Below are 18,263 nucleotides of genomic sequence, written 5' to 3' on the forward strand. Positions count from 1 at the left end.
GACGTTTACTGATGTAATTGATCACTGCACTTTGACATTCATTCTGATTTTAACTTTTAAGGTAAGTTAACATTTCATTTAGAATGTTTTAATATATTGTTGGGACAAAACAGACTCAGAGCTTTCAGTGATTTCTAAGATAAATTCTGATCTGTGTCATATGCGGAAACACACCAATTCCTTTTTGTCTACAATCAGTTTTATTTATTTAACATATCCTTCCCACACCATATTTTCAAGTTTATTTTCAGTAAATTTATTTATATAGTTTATATATTTACTTATTTTAAGTTTATTGAGGTTGAGTTTACTTACAGTAAAATTCACCTTTTTGGGTGTAGTTTTTTAGCTAGGACTAATGGACACAGCCATATGACAACTACTACAATGAGGATGTTCCAGTTGTGCTAGCATTGGATATTTTTATTTTTCACTTTAGCCATTTATATTGGTGCGTGGTAGTGTTTCGTTATGTTCTTAATATGCAGTTACCTAATAGATAATGATGTTGAGCATCGATTTTCCTGTGCTTATTTCCCAGCTACATCATTTTTTGGGTGAAGTAGCAATTCAAACATTTTGCTCACTTTATTGGATTTTTTTTGAGGGTTCTTTTTATATTCTGGATATGTCATTTATCAGATGTCATTTATAAATATTTTATCCCAATCTGTAATTAGTTTTTTTCTTTTTAACCATCCTTTTGAAGAACAGATTTAAATGATATATGCAGTTGATCAGGCTTCTTTTTTTTTAATTTGTGCTTTTGCTGTAAGGACTCTGTTGAACCCAAAGATTTTGCCTCCCTTTTATCTTACTTTCTCCCTGTGCCTTCTGTTTTCTGTATATCCCTCTCCTAAACAAACATATACCCACTGCATTTTTAGACTCTAACTGCGGAAAAATTAAATAGGAGTTGATACAAATTTATACAGACTTTAAGTTACCAAATATGACACAATATCAGATATTCAGTAAATGTGATTTTGAAGCAAGAACAATATGACAGCAGCATCCCTGGTCTTGCTGTGCAGTGAGTGAATTTTGATTTGATGAAAGGAGGAAGATAAGGAAGAGATCAAAGACTCCAGAGAAATGGGCAGAAATGAAACTTCTTAAGTAGCACTTAATATTTTCGAGAGTCTTTCTAAGTTGCCTTCTGGCAACTTTGTGAAGTAGGTAAGAACTAGTTTATCTTTTTCATAGATATGCTCTCCATCCTGAATTGTTCTGCCATCCATAGAACAAACATACCACACATGTTCGCCTTCATAAGAATCTGCTACATTGCCCATCAGCTGGATATTCAGAGCATCTGCTCTTATGGTTTTCACTGTGGGTCACATCTACTAAGTGTGTGATCCGCCTCATCTAAATGCACTTGACTTGTCTCTGCTGGTCAGCAGTGACACAGGCCTTGGACCCTCAGTGGCAGTGGCCGAGTGGGATGACTTCATCCTTACCTGAGGTCCCTTAGACTGTTCTATTGCTCCCCAAGATGATTTCTTTGTCCTCAAAATGTTTCTAGTCGAACTATTCCCAAACAACCTTACAAATTTGGTGATAGTTCCTCCAGTAATTTTCTCATAATATTTTAACAGATTGGGGGATGGGAACATGGGTGGGTAATAAAACTAAAGATTAGGGAAGTCTGTAAAATTGTCAGAACCCAGGTTAAGTTTCAGATCTTATGACCCTTTTCTTTTCCATTGTACATTCCATGCGTCTGTTTCTGAAAGTCTAGTAACTACCATTTTTTTAAATTAGAATTCAGTGAGACAGAGGGACAAGATTTTAGCTCAATAAAATGTACAGTACTGGCTACTAGGAGGACTCATACTAATCCTTGGGTCCTGGGAACTGAATGTGAGTGATTGAAATGGACTGGGAATCACTGGTTTCTTAAACTTCTGTAACAATTAATGGCTTAGCTTCTGCCATAAGATTTAATGTAGCCATTGAATAAAAGGCATTTAAGTTCCCCTTTTGATGGATATGAAATAGTTCATTGTGCTTTAATGCCTTTTCTTCATTGCGGTGAATTGCGCACTCTTCACGTGTTTATTAGCTATTCACGTGTCCTTTCTGCAAGATGTCTGTTTACATATTTTACCCATTTTCCTGTGAGGTGATTTGTAGGAGTTATCTGTAGATTTTTGATACTGGTAATTTTCATGTATTTTCCAAGTATTTTTCTATATTCAAGTTATATTTCATGTGCATATTAAATAAATCTTACAGTTCATTTTCTAGGTTCTAAAAATTTTAAGTTAATATTTTCTTTTTCTCTTTATAGGTTATGAACATAATTTCTGATGAAATGGGATTGGAATAATTTTCATGATCTTTGTATATTTATATATATATATTTTAAAATTTTGCATTTGACTAAAGTGCCATGAGAAAATTTGCATATTGCAAGGTGGTCCTAGCCACCTCCTTGATTTGGGTACTCTTGGATATGTTCCTGCTGCTTTACTTCAGTGAATGCAACAAATGTGATGAAAAAAAGGAGAGCGGACTTCCTGCTGGGGATGGTAAGTGACATTTTATAATAATACCTTTGTTTTAATAAGTATGTCACTGTTTACTAACTAATATAGATACTGTAAATTTTTAACTTTTAGATTAACAGTAATCCCTGTAGTCTTCCTGTATATGATGATTGTATTTCCAGCAATTCTCCAGTGTGTGTTGTTTTTTTTTTTAAGATTTATTTAGTTATACAAGAACCAAGGTACAAGCTAGATGTACGGGAGGATAAGAGGATTCACCAGAGACAGAGTGGGGAACAGAACAGGCAGACTGACTGAAATGTACTGCTGAGGGGCGCAGCAGGCGAGACAGGAAAGGTCTGCTGTGCCATGTGGGACCCGATGGGATCGAACTGGCTCTGCAGGCTGCCAACAGCTTCACAGCATGGCTCTCAACCGCCTGTGCCACCAGGGGAGGCCCTCCAGTGTGTTCTTCTGATAGTTAAAACTATTCAAGTATTATGTGTAGAATTACTAAATTCAATTATTGTGTTCAATGTTAAATGTAGTTAGGTTTCTGCAAGATATATACTATTACCAAATAATGTAGGGAATCTCATATAAGGACTGTCAAAATTATACAGGTTAGTCTGATGTCATAATGCCGAGTGGAGTTTTAAGATTGCGTTATCAGATATCAAAAGAGACGACTTCTGCCTTCCCACTAAGTCCTAAGGGAAGAACTCATTCTAGATAGGTGTGATCTAGATAGTTCTTTTCGTTACTGCTGTAAATAGTTCCACTTAGCACTGGCAATAAGGGCTTTTGAAAAGATCAGGCATCAGAATAGGGACTGCAGTCAGAACATAGCAATATTTGGTATGGAAAAGAAAGGAAACACAAATATGAGGACCTAGGTTGGAAATACTGACATTTTTGGCAGAGGACACCTGGAAGATGCAGTTTTAAATTCCTTGTGCTCAAACCAGTAAACAAATGCTGCCTTTTGCTTATTTATTTATTTATTTTTAGATGTATTAAGGTGACTTGTTTTTCTTTTTTTTTTTTCTTTTTATTTATTTATTTTATCTATTTATACAAGCACTGGGTACAGTCAGAAGCGCAGGAGGGTGAGAGAATTCACCAGAGCCAGAGCGGGGAGGAGAGCAGGCAGAAGGACCGAAGTACACTGCTGAGGGGAGCAGCGGGAGGCAGGAGAGGTCTGTGCGCCATGTGGGACCCTCCTCAGGTGGCCCGGGGAGCAGCCGGGGATTGAACCGGCGCTGCAGAGGCTGCGGGCTGCTTCGCAACCCAGCGCTCAACCGCAGCGCCACCGGGGAGGCCCAAGGTGACTTGTTTTTCAAGTCAGGGTCCTGAATGCTCTGTTATTAGTTACTGATTATCTGGATATACATTATCCTACTATTTTTAGGAATTACATGCAAATGATTATTCTGTTGTTTTAACATAAATTTTGAGTATATAGCCTAATACAAATATTTTTCATTTTTATAATGAGAGCACATGGTCCCCTGAAATACAAAATTTAAGATTATTTGTATTGTTAACTGCCTACTTTTTGTGATTTTTGTGGATGAGATTATATAAACAGTTCTGTTAATTTCTTCTTGGGAAATTTGCCTAAAAATTAGGCTCACTTTCTTGCACTGAGCTCTGATAATTCCTATGCTAACACCTAACTTTAAAATTTCCCTGTAAGTTGTTATAAACATATTTTTATTCTAAGCCTATTAATTTGCAGACTTCCCCTTGGTTTACTTTATCACCCTGATGTTTAGTAACTTTGTTGGGTAACAAAACACTGCCTCCTTAATTGTTTTTTTTTTTTTTAAGATGTATTTATTTATTCATACAAGAGCTGGGGTACAGGCCAGAGATGAGGATGCGGGGGTGAGAGGATTCACTGGAGACAGAGTGGGGAACAAAACAGGCAGACTGACTGAAACACTGCTGAGGGGAACAGCAGGCGAGACAGGAGAGGTCTGCTGTGCCATGTGGGTTTCTCTCTGGCTGGCCGGGGATCGAACTCGTGCTGCAGAGGCTGTGGATAGCTTCATAGTGTGGTGCTTAACCCCTTGTGCCACCAGAGAGGCCTGCCTCCTTAATTGTTGTTAGAGCTTTATCTCCCTGTCTACATTTAAGTCAAAGGGCAGCTATTGCCATTCACCGCTGAAAAACATGGTTATTCTTTCCCCAAATGCAATAGTTTAACTTTCCTTTTACCCCACCTTAATTCATTGCTATTTATAATGGAAGCTCAATGGTATTCTATCTTAACTGCAAAGATATGAAAGAAAGACAAGGACCTATAGAACATGAAGATCTACTCAATGAATGCTTGTTAAACTATGATATGTGTTAGGCAATGTTTTAGATGCACTGTTACATAGTTGAAGAAAAAAAGTAGGAATGTCTAATTTAGGGGTACTTACAGTCTAATTGGAGGGAAATAATAATAGCAAAATTCTGATGAAGTAAATATGCTAGAGGTTTGTACAGGAGAGAAAGGAGGAAACATGGGGCATCTGAGAATGTATAGGAAGGAGGTAATGTTCAAGTTGAGCAGTGTCAAGGTGAGTTGGTATTTGTTAGGTTTAATGGAATAGGGCATTGCCTTCTAAGCAAAGGAAAGAAGCTTGTGTGAGATGAGCAAGTGAGAACACAGAGTTGATGGATAGGAGAATGCGAGGAAAGAGTACAAGATGAAGTTTGGGAGATTAGCAAAGGCTTATATGACATGCTAAAGGTTTTGGACTTCATCCTGTAGGCAGTGGAATGCCATCGGGATTTTAAACACGGCAGTACATAGGACCCTGACTTTCAGAAGAAAGTTTGGTGGCCTTGTGGCTGATGTACCAGAAGAGCAGAGATTGGGTGTGAGGATGTTTTGGAAATTGGAGAAGCTTTTGGGGCCTACACTAAAATGACACTGGGGGTGGAAAGGAAATAAAATCTATGACAATTATGCAAGCAGTGGGATTTACATAATATGAGAAGCTATTGAAGGTAGGTAATGAGAAAGTGAAAAGTCTGAGATAACTCTCAGGTTCCCTATTTGGATGAATTGGTACATGGTAAGACCCCCAGAGATGGACCAGCTTTGATGAGAAGGTGGGTGAATAAGTTTTTTTGCTAGAGGTGCTGGTAGAGATGTCCTACAGTATGAATTGGAGGATATAAATAGCTTATGCCTTGCCTGTACTTGAGATTGCACCAAGTATGTGTGTGGAGTTAGGGGAAAGAGACACTGTTGGAGAGCACCTTGTGGAGGATCAGATTAGGTGTGGCTGGTTTCGGAAATGACTGGTTATTGGTACAGTTTAAATTCAAGTGTTAAACAGAAACATAAATCAATTGCTATAAAATTAATGTTAGTTAAGATTCCTTCTTATTCTTAGTTCTAGGGCCAGTACAAAAGCCTCATGAAGGTCCTGGAGAAATGGGGAAACCAGTCGTCATTCCTAAAGATGATCAAGAAAAGATGAAAGAGATGTTTAAAATCAACCAGTTCAATTTAATGGCAAGTGAGAAGATTGCACTCAACAGATCTTTACCAGATGTTAGGTTAGAAGGGTAAGTACCTAATGCGGTCCTGATAATATTTAATTTGAATGAAAGGCATATTCTGAATTCCCAGTAAATGAATGTTACATCACTGAGTTACTCCTTACCACACATAAAAAATAATTAGGTCCTTATTAAAAAAACACCTCAAGTAACTATTGATCATTAGGACTATGTATTATAGGCCATGGAAAATAATTGGTTATCTTTATACATTAGTAAGGGGTTTAAAACTTTACTATTATCAATACATTCATATGGTTAACTTTCTGAAAAATATTCTTTGTAACTGAAGTGAATACAACCACAAGTGCACAGACTACTGAACTTTACATATGTGTCTAACCATAGCAAATCAAAATATAGAACATTTTCATCTCCCTTAAAAGTTCTCTCATGTTTCCTTCCTGTCAGTATTCTCATCTCTAGAGATAAGCATTACTTTGACCTCTTAAACATAGATGAATTTTGTCTTTGTTTTGACTTGTCATGCATCTGTACAGTATACTTTTATGATATTGTTGAATTTATCAACAATTTATTTTTTTCAATGCAGTGTAGCGGTTTGTTATTAAACATACTACCAATAGTTTGCTTATACATTTATAGGTATTTGGGTTGCTGCTTCTTTTTAGCTATTATGAATAAAGCTCTCATGACATTCTTGTCAATGTCTTGGCAGACATAATCTCTCATTTCTATTTAGTATGTATTGGGGAAAGAAATAGAGTATACATATCTATACTGATGAACAACAGGGCCAGATAACAGCAGGGGAACTACACAAAAAACAGGAGACTAAATGAACTTACATCCCTACATTGCCTACAGCCCTTGCCACTTTGCCTCCTTTGACTCTCATGAATGTCACTAAAGTCTTAGCCTTCCGGGATTGGAAGATCTTCTCAACAGAATTGGACTAATCATAGGAAAAAAAGAAAATTACAAACAACTGATATCAGACTTTGTCCAACTTAAAGGCACAACCTGCTCATCCAAATGGAAATTTAGGGCCTCCCTGGTGGCACAGGGATTAAAGTCTCAGTGCTGTCTAGCTGTCACCAAATGGAAATTCAGTAAGCCTTACTTACATAGTCAGAATTTATATTCAGTTTTTTGGTCTTCCATTTTTATATCAAAAAGATAACTCAGGAATTCTAGATATACTAGAAAACCCTCAAACATTAAAAATGTAGTCAAAAGTAGAGAAATAAGCAAGTTGGAAGAAGCAAAGACTATTCATGAAGAAAAAACTTAAAAACATATTAATCTCTTGAACTCAGAAAACATTACAACCATTTAAAAAATATATAGATGACTGGATCATGAAGATGTGATATATATACACAATGGAATATTATTTAGCAATCAAAAAAGATAAACTCATGCCATTCGCAGCAATGTGGACGGAGCTAGAAGGAATTATGCTCAGTGAAATAAACCAGAAGGAAAAAGAAAAATATCGGAAGGTTTCACTTATAGCAGGAATATAGGGGAACCAAATAAGACATCAGTGTAAAAAAATAATAACAGTACAAAACACAACAAAGCAAAAACAGACAATTATAAACCAGAGGCATACTGCAGGGAGGAGGAGGGAGGAGCACAGGGGACTGAGGTGATGGTGCACAGGTGCATTGGGGATGGAAATTCCATGGGGACTACACCTGAGGGGGTGGGAGGAAGCAAATACTGTTCAAAAATGAACGACGATGTAAAAAAAATTTTTTTAAATTATAAATAGAATAGTTACTTGACAGATAACACTGACAGAACCAAAAATAGCTTTTGGAAAACAAAAACTGAAAGCAGTGTGGGAGGAAGTCTTTATAGAAATGGACCATAGGGACAAAGAGATTGACAATAGTAAAAGTATATGAAATGGAAGTGACACTCAAGGAGCATAGTATTTGATTAATAGGCATCTCAGAGAGAAGAACAACAAAAATGGGGGAGAGGTTTATGCACAAAATAGTCCAGAACCAAACTATACAGATTTTGGATTAAAAGGGCCTGCCAAGTTGTCAGGACAATAAATGAAAATAGGCCATACCCCAAGGCATTATGAATTTCAGAACAGTAGGGTCTCCCCCACAAAATACTTCTTAGGTTTCTTTAGAAAAGAATGCAGGTTACCATCAACACAGATCTAGCATCTGTGGGAACAAAGAAGCAAAATTCTCAAGGAAAATAATTTCCAACTTAGGAATTTATATCTGTGCAAACTTAAAATCTGGTTAGATACAGTTAGATAGGGATATCTTTGTAAATGCCAGGATTCAAGAACTGTCACACATCCTTTCTTGGGAAGTTACTGAAGATTGTGCCCTCTAAACAGTTACTGAAACCATGGAAAAGGAAGGCACAAGATGTGGAAAACAGATAATTCAATGTGTGTTGAGAGATGGTGGGGATCCCTGAAAGAGGGTGAAGGGAGACCCTGTGATAACAGTTGTGCTGGCAGAAAGGCAGCCAATCCAGACTGGAGTGGATCAGAAAACACAGGAGAGACTTCAAAAAGATGCTTTTGAAGTCAAACCTGATGCAGTTAAATTTGTTTAAAAGAAATTTAGGCAAGTTGATGGGAGTTTGGTGTAAAATATTAATAATGTCAATGGGGAAAATTTAAGCAATTAATGACTCCAGGGAAAACTGCTGAAAGTTGTTTAGAGATGCCATAGTATACAACCTGGCACACTGTGTATGAGTCATAATAAGGTAACCATTGAATGTTGTGCATGTAAAAATTAAACTGAGGGAATGAACAGTATTATTCATTTAGCTAAGTGGAGATCAAAGGAAGCCTTTTTGTAATCTTACATTTTCACAAACCGTATTTTCCTAGACAATTTAAGAATTACTATAGAATGCTTAATTCTTATGGAAGTCTACATTTACCATTTTAATGATGTCTGTATTACAAAGAACCTCAACTATTAATGGTAGATTCTTTTTCTTTAAATTTTAAATAATGCCCCTAAGCACAAAACTACTCAGCATATTGTATTAAATGGTTATGTTTTCTTTTTATCTTTTATGTGGTTCTTTAAGGTATTTTTATTAATGAGTAGTTCTTAAGAGTATACTAAGCCACCAGTTTTTGGACAGTGACCAACTAAAAAACAGTGTTTAAATGATGAGACACATGCCTGTGTACTGAACTTTGGACTTGATGAGGACTCCTCAGAGCTGAAAAAGTCCTGCTTTGTGCATGCTACTAATGACCGGTCCTTCTTGCCAACCTTTGGGTGGCTTTGGGGTTGGGCCACTTAAGGGGAGTGATGCAAAGTACTACTTTTTATACCTTCTTGTTACATCTCTGTGCTGGTATTCTTTTAAAAAATTTTTTTGAAAACATTTTATTATGGAAAATTTCAAGGATATGTAAAAATAGAGATAATGTAATGAACCATCATTATTTGTCACAGTTCTTGAATAATATCTAACAGTCCTGTCTTATCCTATCATTATACTCTAAGCTGCACTCCATCCACCTCCATCTCCTGGTATTTATACCCCTGTATAGTTTCTTTCTACATTGTACTAGGGTTAGTCTGTGTGTACAAGTTGTGGAGTGAGTGCCATTTTCAGGATTACGTTACGAAATACACTGTAATTTCCAGTTTGGCCTTTTACTATTACTTGAATCTTTCACTCCTGGGTAGGCCACTTGGCATGGCTGGAGGAGACCAGTGGAGAAGCCCACGTGGCTTATGGCCTTTTGAGAACAACCAGGTGAGTGAGATTAGAAGCACAGTTTCTACCTCTGGGCAAAAACGTATCTTTAATGTTATTATCAGTTACGTTATTTAATTATTAAAGATAACATTACATTATGCATGTCTGATAGATGAATCATCATCTATCATATGAATGAAAGTAAAATGATGCCACTTTCACACCTAAAAATACATTAACAGTGATTTCCTTAATATGAAATACCTAGTGTTCAGATTTCTCTGGTTTTCCATTTTTATGGTATTTGTATCATGACCCATGCAAGTTCCATGCATTGCTACTGGTGGATGTGTCCCTGAAGTCTCTCTTAGAATGCAGGTTCCCTCTTCATCTTTTTTTTCCCCTCAAGGTTTAATGTTTGAAGAAACCAGGTAGAGGGTGTTGTATTTTTCCTCAGCCTACATTTTGCTGTGGTGTCATTAATTGCATTCCTTTCTTCCCTATAGATTGTTAGGTTAAATATGTTTTGTACAATATCCTTGTGAACGCAAGTGAATTGTGTGCTTGTTCAAGTAAAGATGTGAAATCTGGTCATTCGCATGCATCCTCATGGCACTGCTCTCATACGTGTCCCACCTGTTTTCTAGAACTCATATTGTCCAGACTTTGGACTGTTTGATGATTTCTCTTAATCTTCTCTTAATCTTTGTCTTTTTGTTCTACTTCTAGGGAGAAACTAGCATATCTTCCAGCTATTCTCTTGAATTTTCTATTAAATTTATTACTGTCTTTTTAAAAAATACAGACCCAAAACCCCATAATTTATCTTTTTTAAACATATAGTCAAGAGATATTTAGCATAAAAGTAGCATTTTAGTCTTTCCAGTGTTTCAAGTAATTTTAACTTTGGTGTAAAAATTAGTCAGTCCCCACTTATTGTCCTTGAGTAAAATTAATTAATAAAAAGTCAGTCCCCCAAAGCATACTGCTTGATGGGTTATCTCAGGGAGATTGCTATAGCCCAGAATAACTGAATCAACTTAGAACCAAGGCCTCTCTCTGTTTCTTAATTAGCTTCTTTCTCTACCTAATTGCTGAAAATTTTGTTCCCCTTATTTATTCTTTTTAATGCTAGATTAAATTCTGGAAACAAATTATATATTTAGTAGAATTTTTTTATTTCTTCACATGTTAAATTTCTTTAGATGATTTTGATGAACTTATCAAAGTTGCTTATAATTTTTAAGATTTATGTTTTGGGGGATACTTTCAGTAACATTGCTGTTTTCCTATAAATAGGATTTGTAGTTGTAAAGCTAAAATATATTTTGCATCAGTTAAAATTTTGTACACAAAATATTCTCGCATAAAGATTAGTTATTTTAACCCTTATTTGTCTTAGAATTTGGTTCCTACTTGCTTCATGAATTGTAAATGTCTGTTACAGAAATGTAAGTGAAATGAAAGTGAACTCCCTGATTTTTTTTGTTTTATCTATTGCCCCAGACACATGACATGACTTGTACTTTAAAAATATGCTTCAAAATGTTTGTCTTTGAAGTATTTTTTATTATGTATTCTAGCTTTTATTAGTGATCTCAGAAATTTTACTTTTTAAACTAGCCTTCTATTTCCTTATTTTAGATACTTATTTTTTAAGTAAAATTATCTAAAATTCAAAAAGCTATAGGACATAACAAGCCTTTCTGCCAGACACCAGGTTTATTGACTCTTGATAAGTTGCCTCATTTCCTTCATACTTTTGTTTTTAATCAATAAAACTTACAGCTACAGTTAAAGCCCTTTGTATATGCCCTCTTCATCTATTCCTCTTTAATGATAGGTCTGATTTTTTTAATTTATCATTACTATGAATGTTTTAAAAGTATTTATCTCTGTGTACATATAAATAATATAGTTTCATATTTTTAATATAACAAGTGGCATATATACATGTCCCTTTGCGACTTTTAAGAATTGTTTTAGTTCAGGCATTGATTTTAAGATTTATCCTTGTCAATACATGTAGCTTCAGGTCATTTTAACTGCATAAAAGTCACTGATAGGAATGTGCTATACTTTGCCTTTTGTTTTTCTACTTTGTGTTTTATGTATTTAACACTTAGACGTCTCTGTAAACATCCTTTTACATGTATTCTCTCTTGTATAGATGTGACAGTTTTTGGTGAAACAAGGCATCTCCAATTCAAAGTCATACCCTGTAGTCATTATTGCATCATGAAATCTATTTAGTGAGTACCTTTTAGTGTCTTAATTAATGAAATAGAAGAGAAACAGATGGACAATATTAGGCTCTCGTGCAATGAGATGCAAACGACTGATTAACTTCACGCCTTTACCCACAGTGTAGTAAAAGTTTATTTCATGAATCATTGTTTCAGTCTGTTTGAACATAAAATTTATTACCATGGTTTATGGTTGAAACCATGTCACCATAGAAGGAAAATAATGCTGAAAGGTAAGTGCCTTTTGATTTTAGTTTACTAAAATTTTACCAAATTATACTTTTCAACAGCAGTGAGTGAGAGTTACATTTCTTTACACATTCATGCAGAATGTAACAGTAGCATGAGTGACACATAATCGTGGCATGAACTAGAATAACACAAGACAGGAAGTTTTTGAATTCTGGTTGCATTTTAAAGATGGAACCCATCAGAATGCCGATGGATTAGATTTGGAACAAAAGAAAAAAGTATACAGAACTGAGCAGACATGTGAATTGTAACAGTTGGCCAAGATGGAAAGAAGAGGAAAGTAGAGATTTGGGGAGTAGAAATCAAGAGTTTTTAGCCCATACTTTAAAGACCTGGAGTTAAGTGGAGATGTTGAAGCTAGAATTATAAAAGGAAACAATAAATTTAAAGACAAGGGATTGGCTGAGATAGCCTTGGGTATGGAGGAGATGAGAAAGAAGTCAGATGACTGGCATGCCCGCTTCTCAAGGTTGAGAGGAGGAGAAGGAATATCTTAAAAAAAAAAAAAAAAAAAAAAAAAAAAAAAAAACCAACAGAAAAAGTTAGGTGAGAGGGAAAAGGCATCCATTGCCTTAGAAATCAAAAAAAGGTTACAAGGAAAAAGTGTCAAGTGTATTAAATGCTATTGAAAGGTTAAGTATGAGGAGGTCTCTGAATTGACCAGTTGGTTTCAGCGTGTGGAACTTGTACAAAATTTCTGTGGATGATAGGAGTGAAGCTTTGATTTAAAAGAATGGAGAAGACTTCCACTTTCTATAGTGGTGGTCTTAGTAATCGGGACCCAACTTTCCCCATGAGGACAACCAAAAGTGAAAGAAAATATATGAAAGTAGTCAGCTTAAAAACATCTAGAGGTTAGAAGGCAGAGCCAAAATAGGAGGGAAGATGGAGATCCAGATCAGTGAACTTGAATTTTGGAGGCTACTTTTTTACGTAGAAGCACCTGCTGAGTCCAGAAGGCAAACAGTGAAAAACTAAGTAGTGCTTCTGACAGCCTTTTGGTGCTAGGGCATAAAAACTAGAGTCCAGAGTCTATAGAGTGTGTATTATATGTATAGGGGGAGAGGGGAGTGTTTGATAAACCCCTTCACTTCATGCTTTGCTTTAAGCTCTGAGTATTAGATTTGTGGTGGCTGAGCCCAACTTTACTGTCTCAATAATGAATTCAGGTATTCAGAGTTTACTAGTACCTCTAGCTCTCTCTAGAAGCAATGTAAATCCTCTCTGAAGGAAATTCTTAAGCCTAAAAATTTTTTAATGGTATTTCATACATAGTTTCTGTGATGCAGTAAAAAAAGGACAGATACATGAGGAAACAAGACAACATGGGAAAAATACAATAGAAATAGATCCAATAGGACTCCAGGTAACAGTTATCAGACACAGACTTAAATGATTTTATGTAATATTTCTGTGTTCAAGAAAATTAAAAACAAGATTGAGGCTTTTAACAGAGGCCTGGAGTCCATTACAGTATATTCAAGTGGAAATTTTAGAACTGGAAAGGTATAATAAAAATTAATAACAATGGATGGATTTTGCAGCTGATTAAACATAGGTGAAGAAAGAATTAATGAACTGAATTATGTATCAAGAAGTAGTTATCCAGAATGAGGCAAGGAGTATTGGAAGGATGGGAATTATAGAACAGGTAGTAAGAGATTTAGGAGATACATAGAAGGTCTAAAATTGTCAACAAATTGTAGTCGTATAACAAGAAAGACAACAGAGCGGTAGGAATTTTTGAAAGTACAATGGCTCAGAATTTTCCGAAACCAATGAAGGATATTAAGGAACACAATCAGTAAGTTTGATGACCATTGAGCAGGATGCCTGCCACATCATCCATGGGTACACCATAATGAAACTGTTGCAAACCAAAGCAAGAGAAAGTATTCCAAAAACAACCAGAGGAAAGGAAAGATAAAGATTACCGTCAAAGATGCAATGTGAAATCTGACAACTGCTTCTCAAGAAGAAACAAGCCAGGAAAGCCAAAAGATAATAGTATATCTTTTAACGGCTATGAGATTAACTACAGCAAAGATATCCTTCAAAGTAAAACATTTTGACAGAAAAACAAAAAATTATCTACACTTTAAACCACTAAAAGTATTCTCTAAGCAGAAAGAAAACTATCTACTGGAATGATCAGATATAGTAATGATGGATGAGCAATAGAAATGGTACATATAGATAAATTAATGTCAACTTCTAAAACAATAATATGGGATAAAAAATATTTATAAATGTAAAATATAGAACAAATTTTCTTCTAATGGAGTAAACGTGCAGGTCTGCTGTTGGTATGTTAAGAGGGTGAAAATACCAATTAACATCAGCCTTTAATAAATCAGTGATGGGGCCTCCCCGGTGGTACAGCAGTTGAGTGCTGGCTGTGAGGCTGCCTGCAGCCTCTGCAGCACCTGTTCGATCCCCAGCCGCCAGCGAGGGTCCCACATAGCACGCATACTTCTCCTGCCACGCCTGTTGCTTCCCTCAGCAGTGTACTTCATTGGTCTGCCTGTTCTGCTCCCCACTCTGGCTCTGGTGAATTCTCTCACCCCCCCTTCTTCTGACTGTGTCCAGTGCTTGTATAAATAAATAAATCTTTAAAAATAAATAAATAAATCAGTGATGCATGTTGCAATCACCAGAAGATTGTGAACATTAGTTGAGTGGAGAAAGTAGACATTAAAAATAATTTTAATGTTTATTTTTCTCCTATCAGGCCAATTTCTCTAGGTATAGACCTAGATCTTAAAAGATAATACAAAGGGCAGCGATTAATAAAACAATACAAGCAGAGTGTAAAGGGCAAATAAAGCCAAAAGTTAGTTCTTTGAAAAGAGTAACAAAAAACAACCTTTATTAAATGCTAAATATGAGGAATGAAAAGATAGTATTATACACTGTGGAGACATTTAGGTTATAAATGGATATTATAATCATCCCAATAAGTTTAGATGAAATTGGGGCCTCCCTGATGGCACAAGGGGTTAAGCACTGCACTATGAAGCAGTCTGCAGCCTCTGCAGCATGAGTTCGATCCCCGGCTGGCCAGGGAGCAACCCATATGGCCCACATGGGCAAGACCTCTCCTGTCTTGCCCGCTGCTTCTCTCAGCAGTGTATTTCAGTCAGTCTGCCTGTTCTGTTCCCAACTCTGTCTCTGGTGAGTCCTCTCACCCCCCCCCCTGCATCTCTGGCCTGTACCCCAGCTCTTGTATGCATAAATAAATCTTAAAAAAAAAAAAAAAAGTTTAGATAAAATTACCTAATTCCTAGAATAATACAAGTGATTCAAGGAAAAAGAACAGAAAATATAAAGCACCATAACTGTTAATTAATGATTTAGAACCTGGGCCTTCATGGTGGTGCAGCGGTTGAGCACTGGGTTGTAAAGCTGCACAACCGGTTCCATGCCCGGCTGCTCCCTAGCCACCAGAGGAGGGTCCCACATGGCGCGAGACCTCCTGCCGCCTGCTGCTCCCCTCAGCAGTGTACTTCGGTCCTTCTGCCTGCTCTGCTCCCCGCTCTGGTGAATTCTCTCACCCTCCTGCGCTTCTGACTGTACCCAGTGCTTGTATAAATAAATAAATAAATAAATACATCTTTTAAAAAATTAATTTATTAAAAAAAAATGATTTAGAACCTTTACACACACAGATATACGCAGTCACAAACTTCCAAGCATAGATGGCCTTACCAATAAATTATACGAAACATTTAAGGAAACAGTAATGACAACTTATACAAACACATTTTTTAGATACTAGACAAGAGAAGGAATATAATCAAACTTGTTTTCTGAGATAAGCATGTAAGGACACTACAAGAAAGGAGTTTTGCAGGCCAATCTCATTGACAGACATAAATGCAGAATTACAAATAAAATGTTAGCTGAATCCAGAAATGTATAAAGTTAATTATACATTAAAACCAAATTGGTTTTTTCAGGCATGCAAGATTGGTGTAGTATTTGAAAATCACTTAAATTTGCCACATTAACAAGAAGAAAGAAGTTAAGTTATATATGTGATCATTTCAGTAGATTCAGAAAAAGAATTTGATTAAAGTTTGTCACTAGTCATAATAAAGTTTCAGCAAACATTTATGGAAGAGAGCTTCCTGAATCTGCTAAAGGGTATCTATAAAACAAAACAGAGCCCCATAGCAAATAGTCATATTTAATAATAGTGTTTTGAAGGTTTTCTCTTTGAAATTTGAAACATGATACAGATGCCCATTATTGTTACTTCTATTTAATGTCATACTGAAGGTTTTTGCCAGAGTAAGATGGCAGTAGAAAGAAGGAAGCATTGGAAAGAAGAAAGGAAAACATATTACTTATAACTGACATGATTTTGTATAATGGAAATCCAAAAGAATTATAAAGGATTAGAATCAATACATGTTTAGCAAGTTTGATGGTTTTAAGATCAATATAAGAAAATATTTCTATATGTCATTTTTTCTAACAAAGATTAGAAAATAGATTTTTTTAAAAAATACCACTTAAAATGCAATCAGAAAATATCAAGTACAGGAAACTCTTAAAAGACAATTCTAAAATATTGAGGGAATTAAAGATATAAATTCAGAGAAGTACACCATGTTCATGGGTGGATGACTCAGTTATAAAAATGTAGATTTTTTCTAAATTGATTTATAGATTCATTAGTCCCAGTCAACCACATTTGTGAGTGTGTGTGTGTGTGTGTGTGTGTAATTCGAGGAATGGATTCTCAAATGTAACTGGAAATGCAAAGATATAGAGGAGCCAGACATCCTTGCAAAATAAGGTAGAAAGATTTGCAATAAGCTATCAAGATTTCTCACAAAACTATAGTAACTAAGAGACTATGGTATTGTAAGGACAGACAAGCAGATCAGTGAAACAAAATAGTTTATAATCATTCTCATGCTACATGAGCACTTGATTTAGAACAAGAAGGCACTGTGTAGTAGGAGGAAGAAGAGAAGAGGAGAAAGAGGATATTAAAGCACAAAACTGAAAACAATACCTTTACATCACATGATACAGAAAAATCAAGTCCGTGTGTATCACAGATAGAAATGTCATAGCAAAGCAGTAATGGTCCTAGAAAATCACATGGAAGAATATTTTTATAACCTTGGGGTAGGGAAAGAATTCTTAAACGAGATACAAAAAAGCATAAGAAATACAGAAAAAGTTTAATAAGTGAGATATCATTAAGAATTTTTGATTAATTTTTTAAAAATTGGAAAATAATGAAGTGGCGTCACAGGAAAGATCTTTGTGACACTCATAACCAACAAAGTGCTCAGGTCCAGAATGTATAAAGAGCTCCTAGACATCAATAAGAAAAAGACAACCCAGTAGAAAAATAGGTGAGAGACTTCAACCCCTCTTCAAAGAAAAGGTTACCCAGATGACCAGTAAACATACGACAGGATAGTCAGCCTTATTAGTAATTGAAAAACCATAAAACCATAATAAATACTTCATGCCCTCACCCACTGTCCATAGTAGTGTAAATTGTTACTCCCATATTGAGAAATATCTAATCAGTATCAACTGAAATGCACGTTATCATACTTCATGACCCAGCTGATACACTCCTGGGCTTATCTAACAAATGCATGCATGTATGCATTAAGAGATCAGAACAAAAATGTTTATAGCAGTACTTGTATTGACAGTATTTGTATTGACTCCAAACTGAATACAACCTAAGTATAAAATGTGGCACTTTTCATACAAAGGAATACTTGATAGCAATGGAAATAAACAAAAGCTATATACCCCAATGTGAATGAAACTCAACATTATACTGAACAAACTAATCATACAAGAATATATACAGTATAATGCTGTTTCTAGGAAGGTCAAAAGCAGGCAAAAACAAATTATGTTAAGAGTTAGGATAGTGATTGGTCACTTTTCAGAAGAAAAGAAAAGGTAGCAGAGGCAAGGGGGAACTTGTGAGATGCTGGCAGTGTTGTATTTCTTCACCTGAGTCATGATTACGTGGGCGTTTGCT

The 18,263-nt window shown here is 35.7% G+C and overlaps 1 protein-coding gene across 1 annotated transcript in view; it reads left to right on the forward strand.

Moving 5' to 3' along the window:
- Positions 1-2,398: 2,398 nt before the first annotated feature.
- Positions 2,399-18,263, forward strand: part of GALNT1 (polypeptide N-acetylgalactosaminyltransferase 1) — a gene marked incomplete at both ends in the record, with an annotated part of 49,954 nt that continues 34,089 nt past the window's right edge. Inside the window, 2 exons of the mRNA XM_084251769.1 lie at positions 2,399-2,537; positions 5,894-6,068. Coding sequence (XP_084107895.1) covers positions 2,399-2,537; positions 5,894-6,068 — 314 coding nt within the window. The remainder of the gene's footprint in view (positions 2,538-5,893; positions 6,069-18,263) is intronic.

The sequence above is a fragment of the Talpa europaea genome (genome assembly GCF_964194135.1).
Source record: "Talpa europaea genome assembly, chromosome: 13".
NCBI classification, from domain to species: Eukaryota; Metazoa; Chordata; class Mammalia; order Eulipotyphla; family Talpidae; genus Talpa; species Talpa europaea.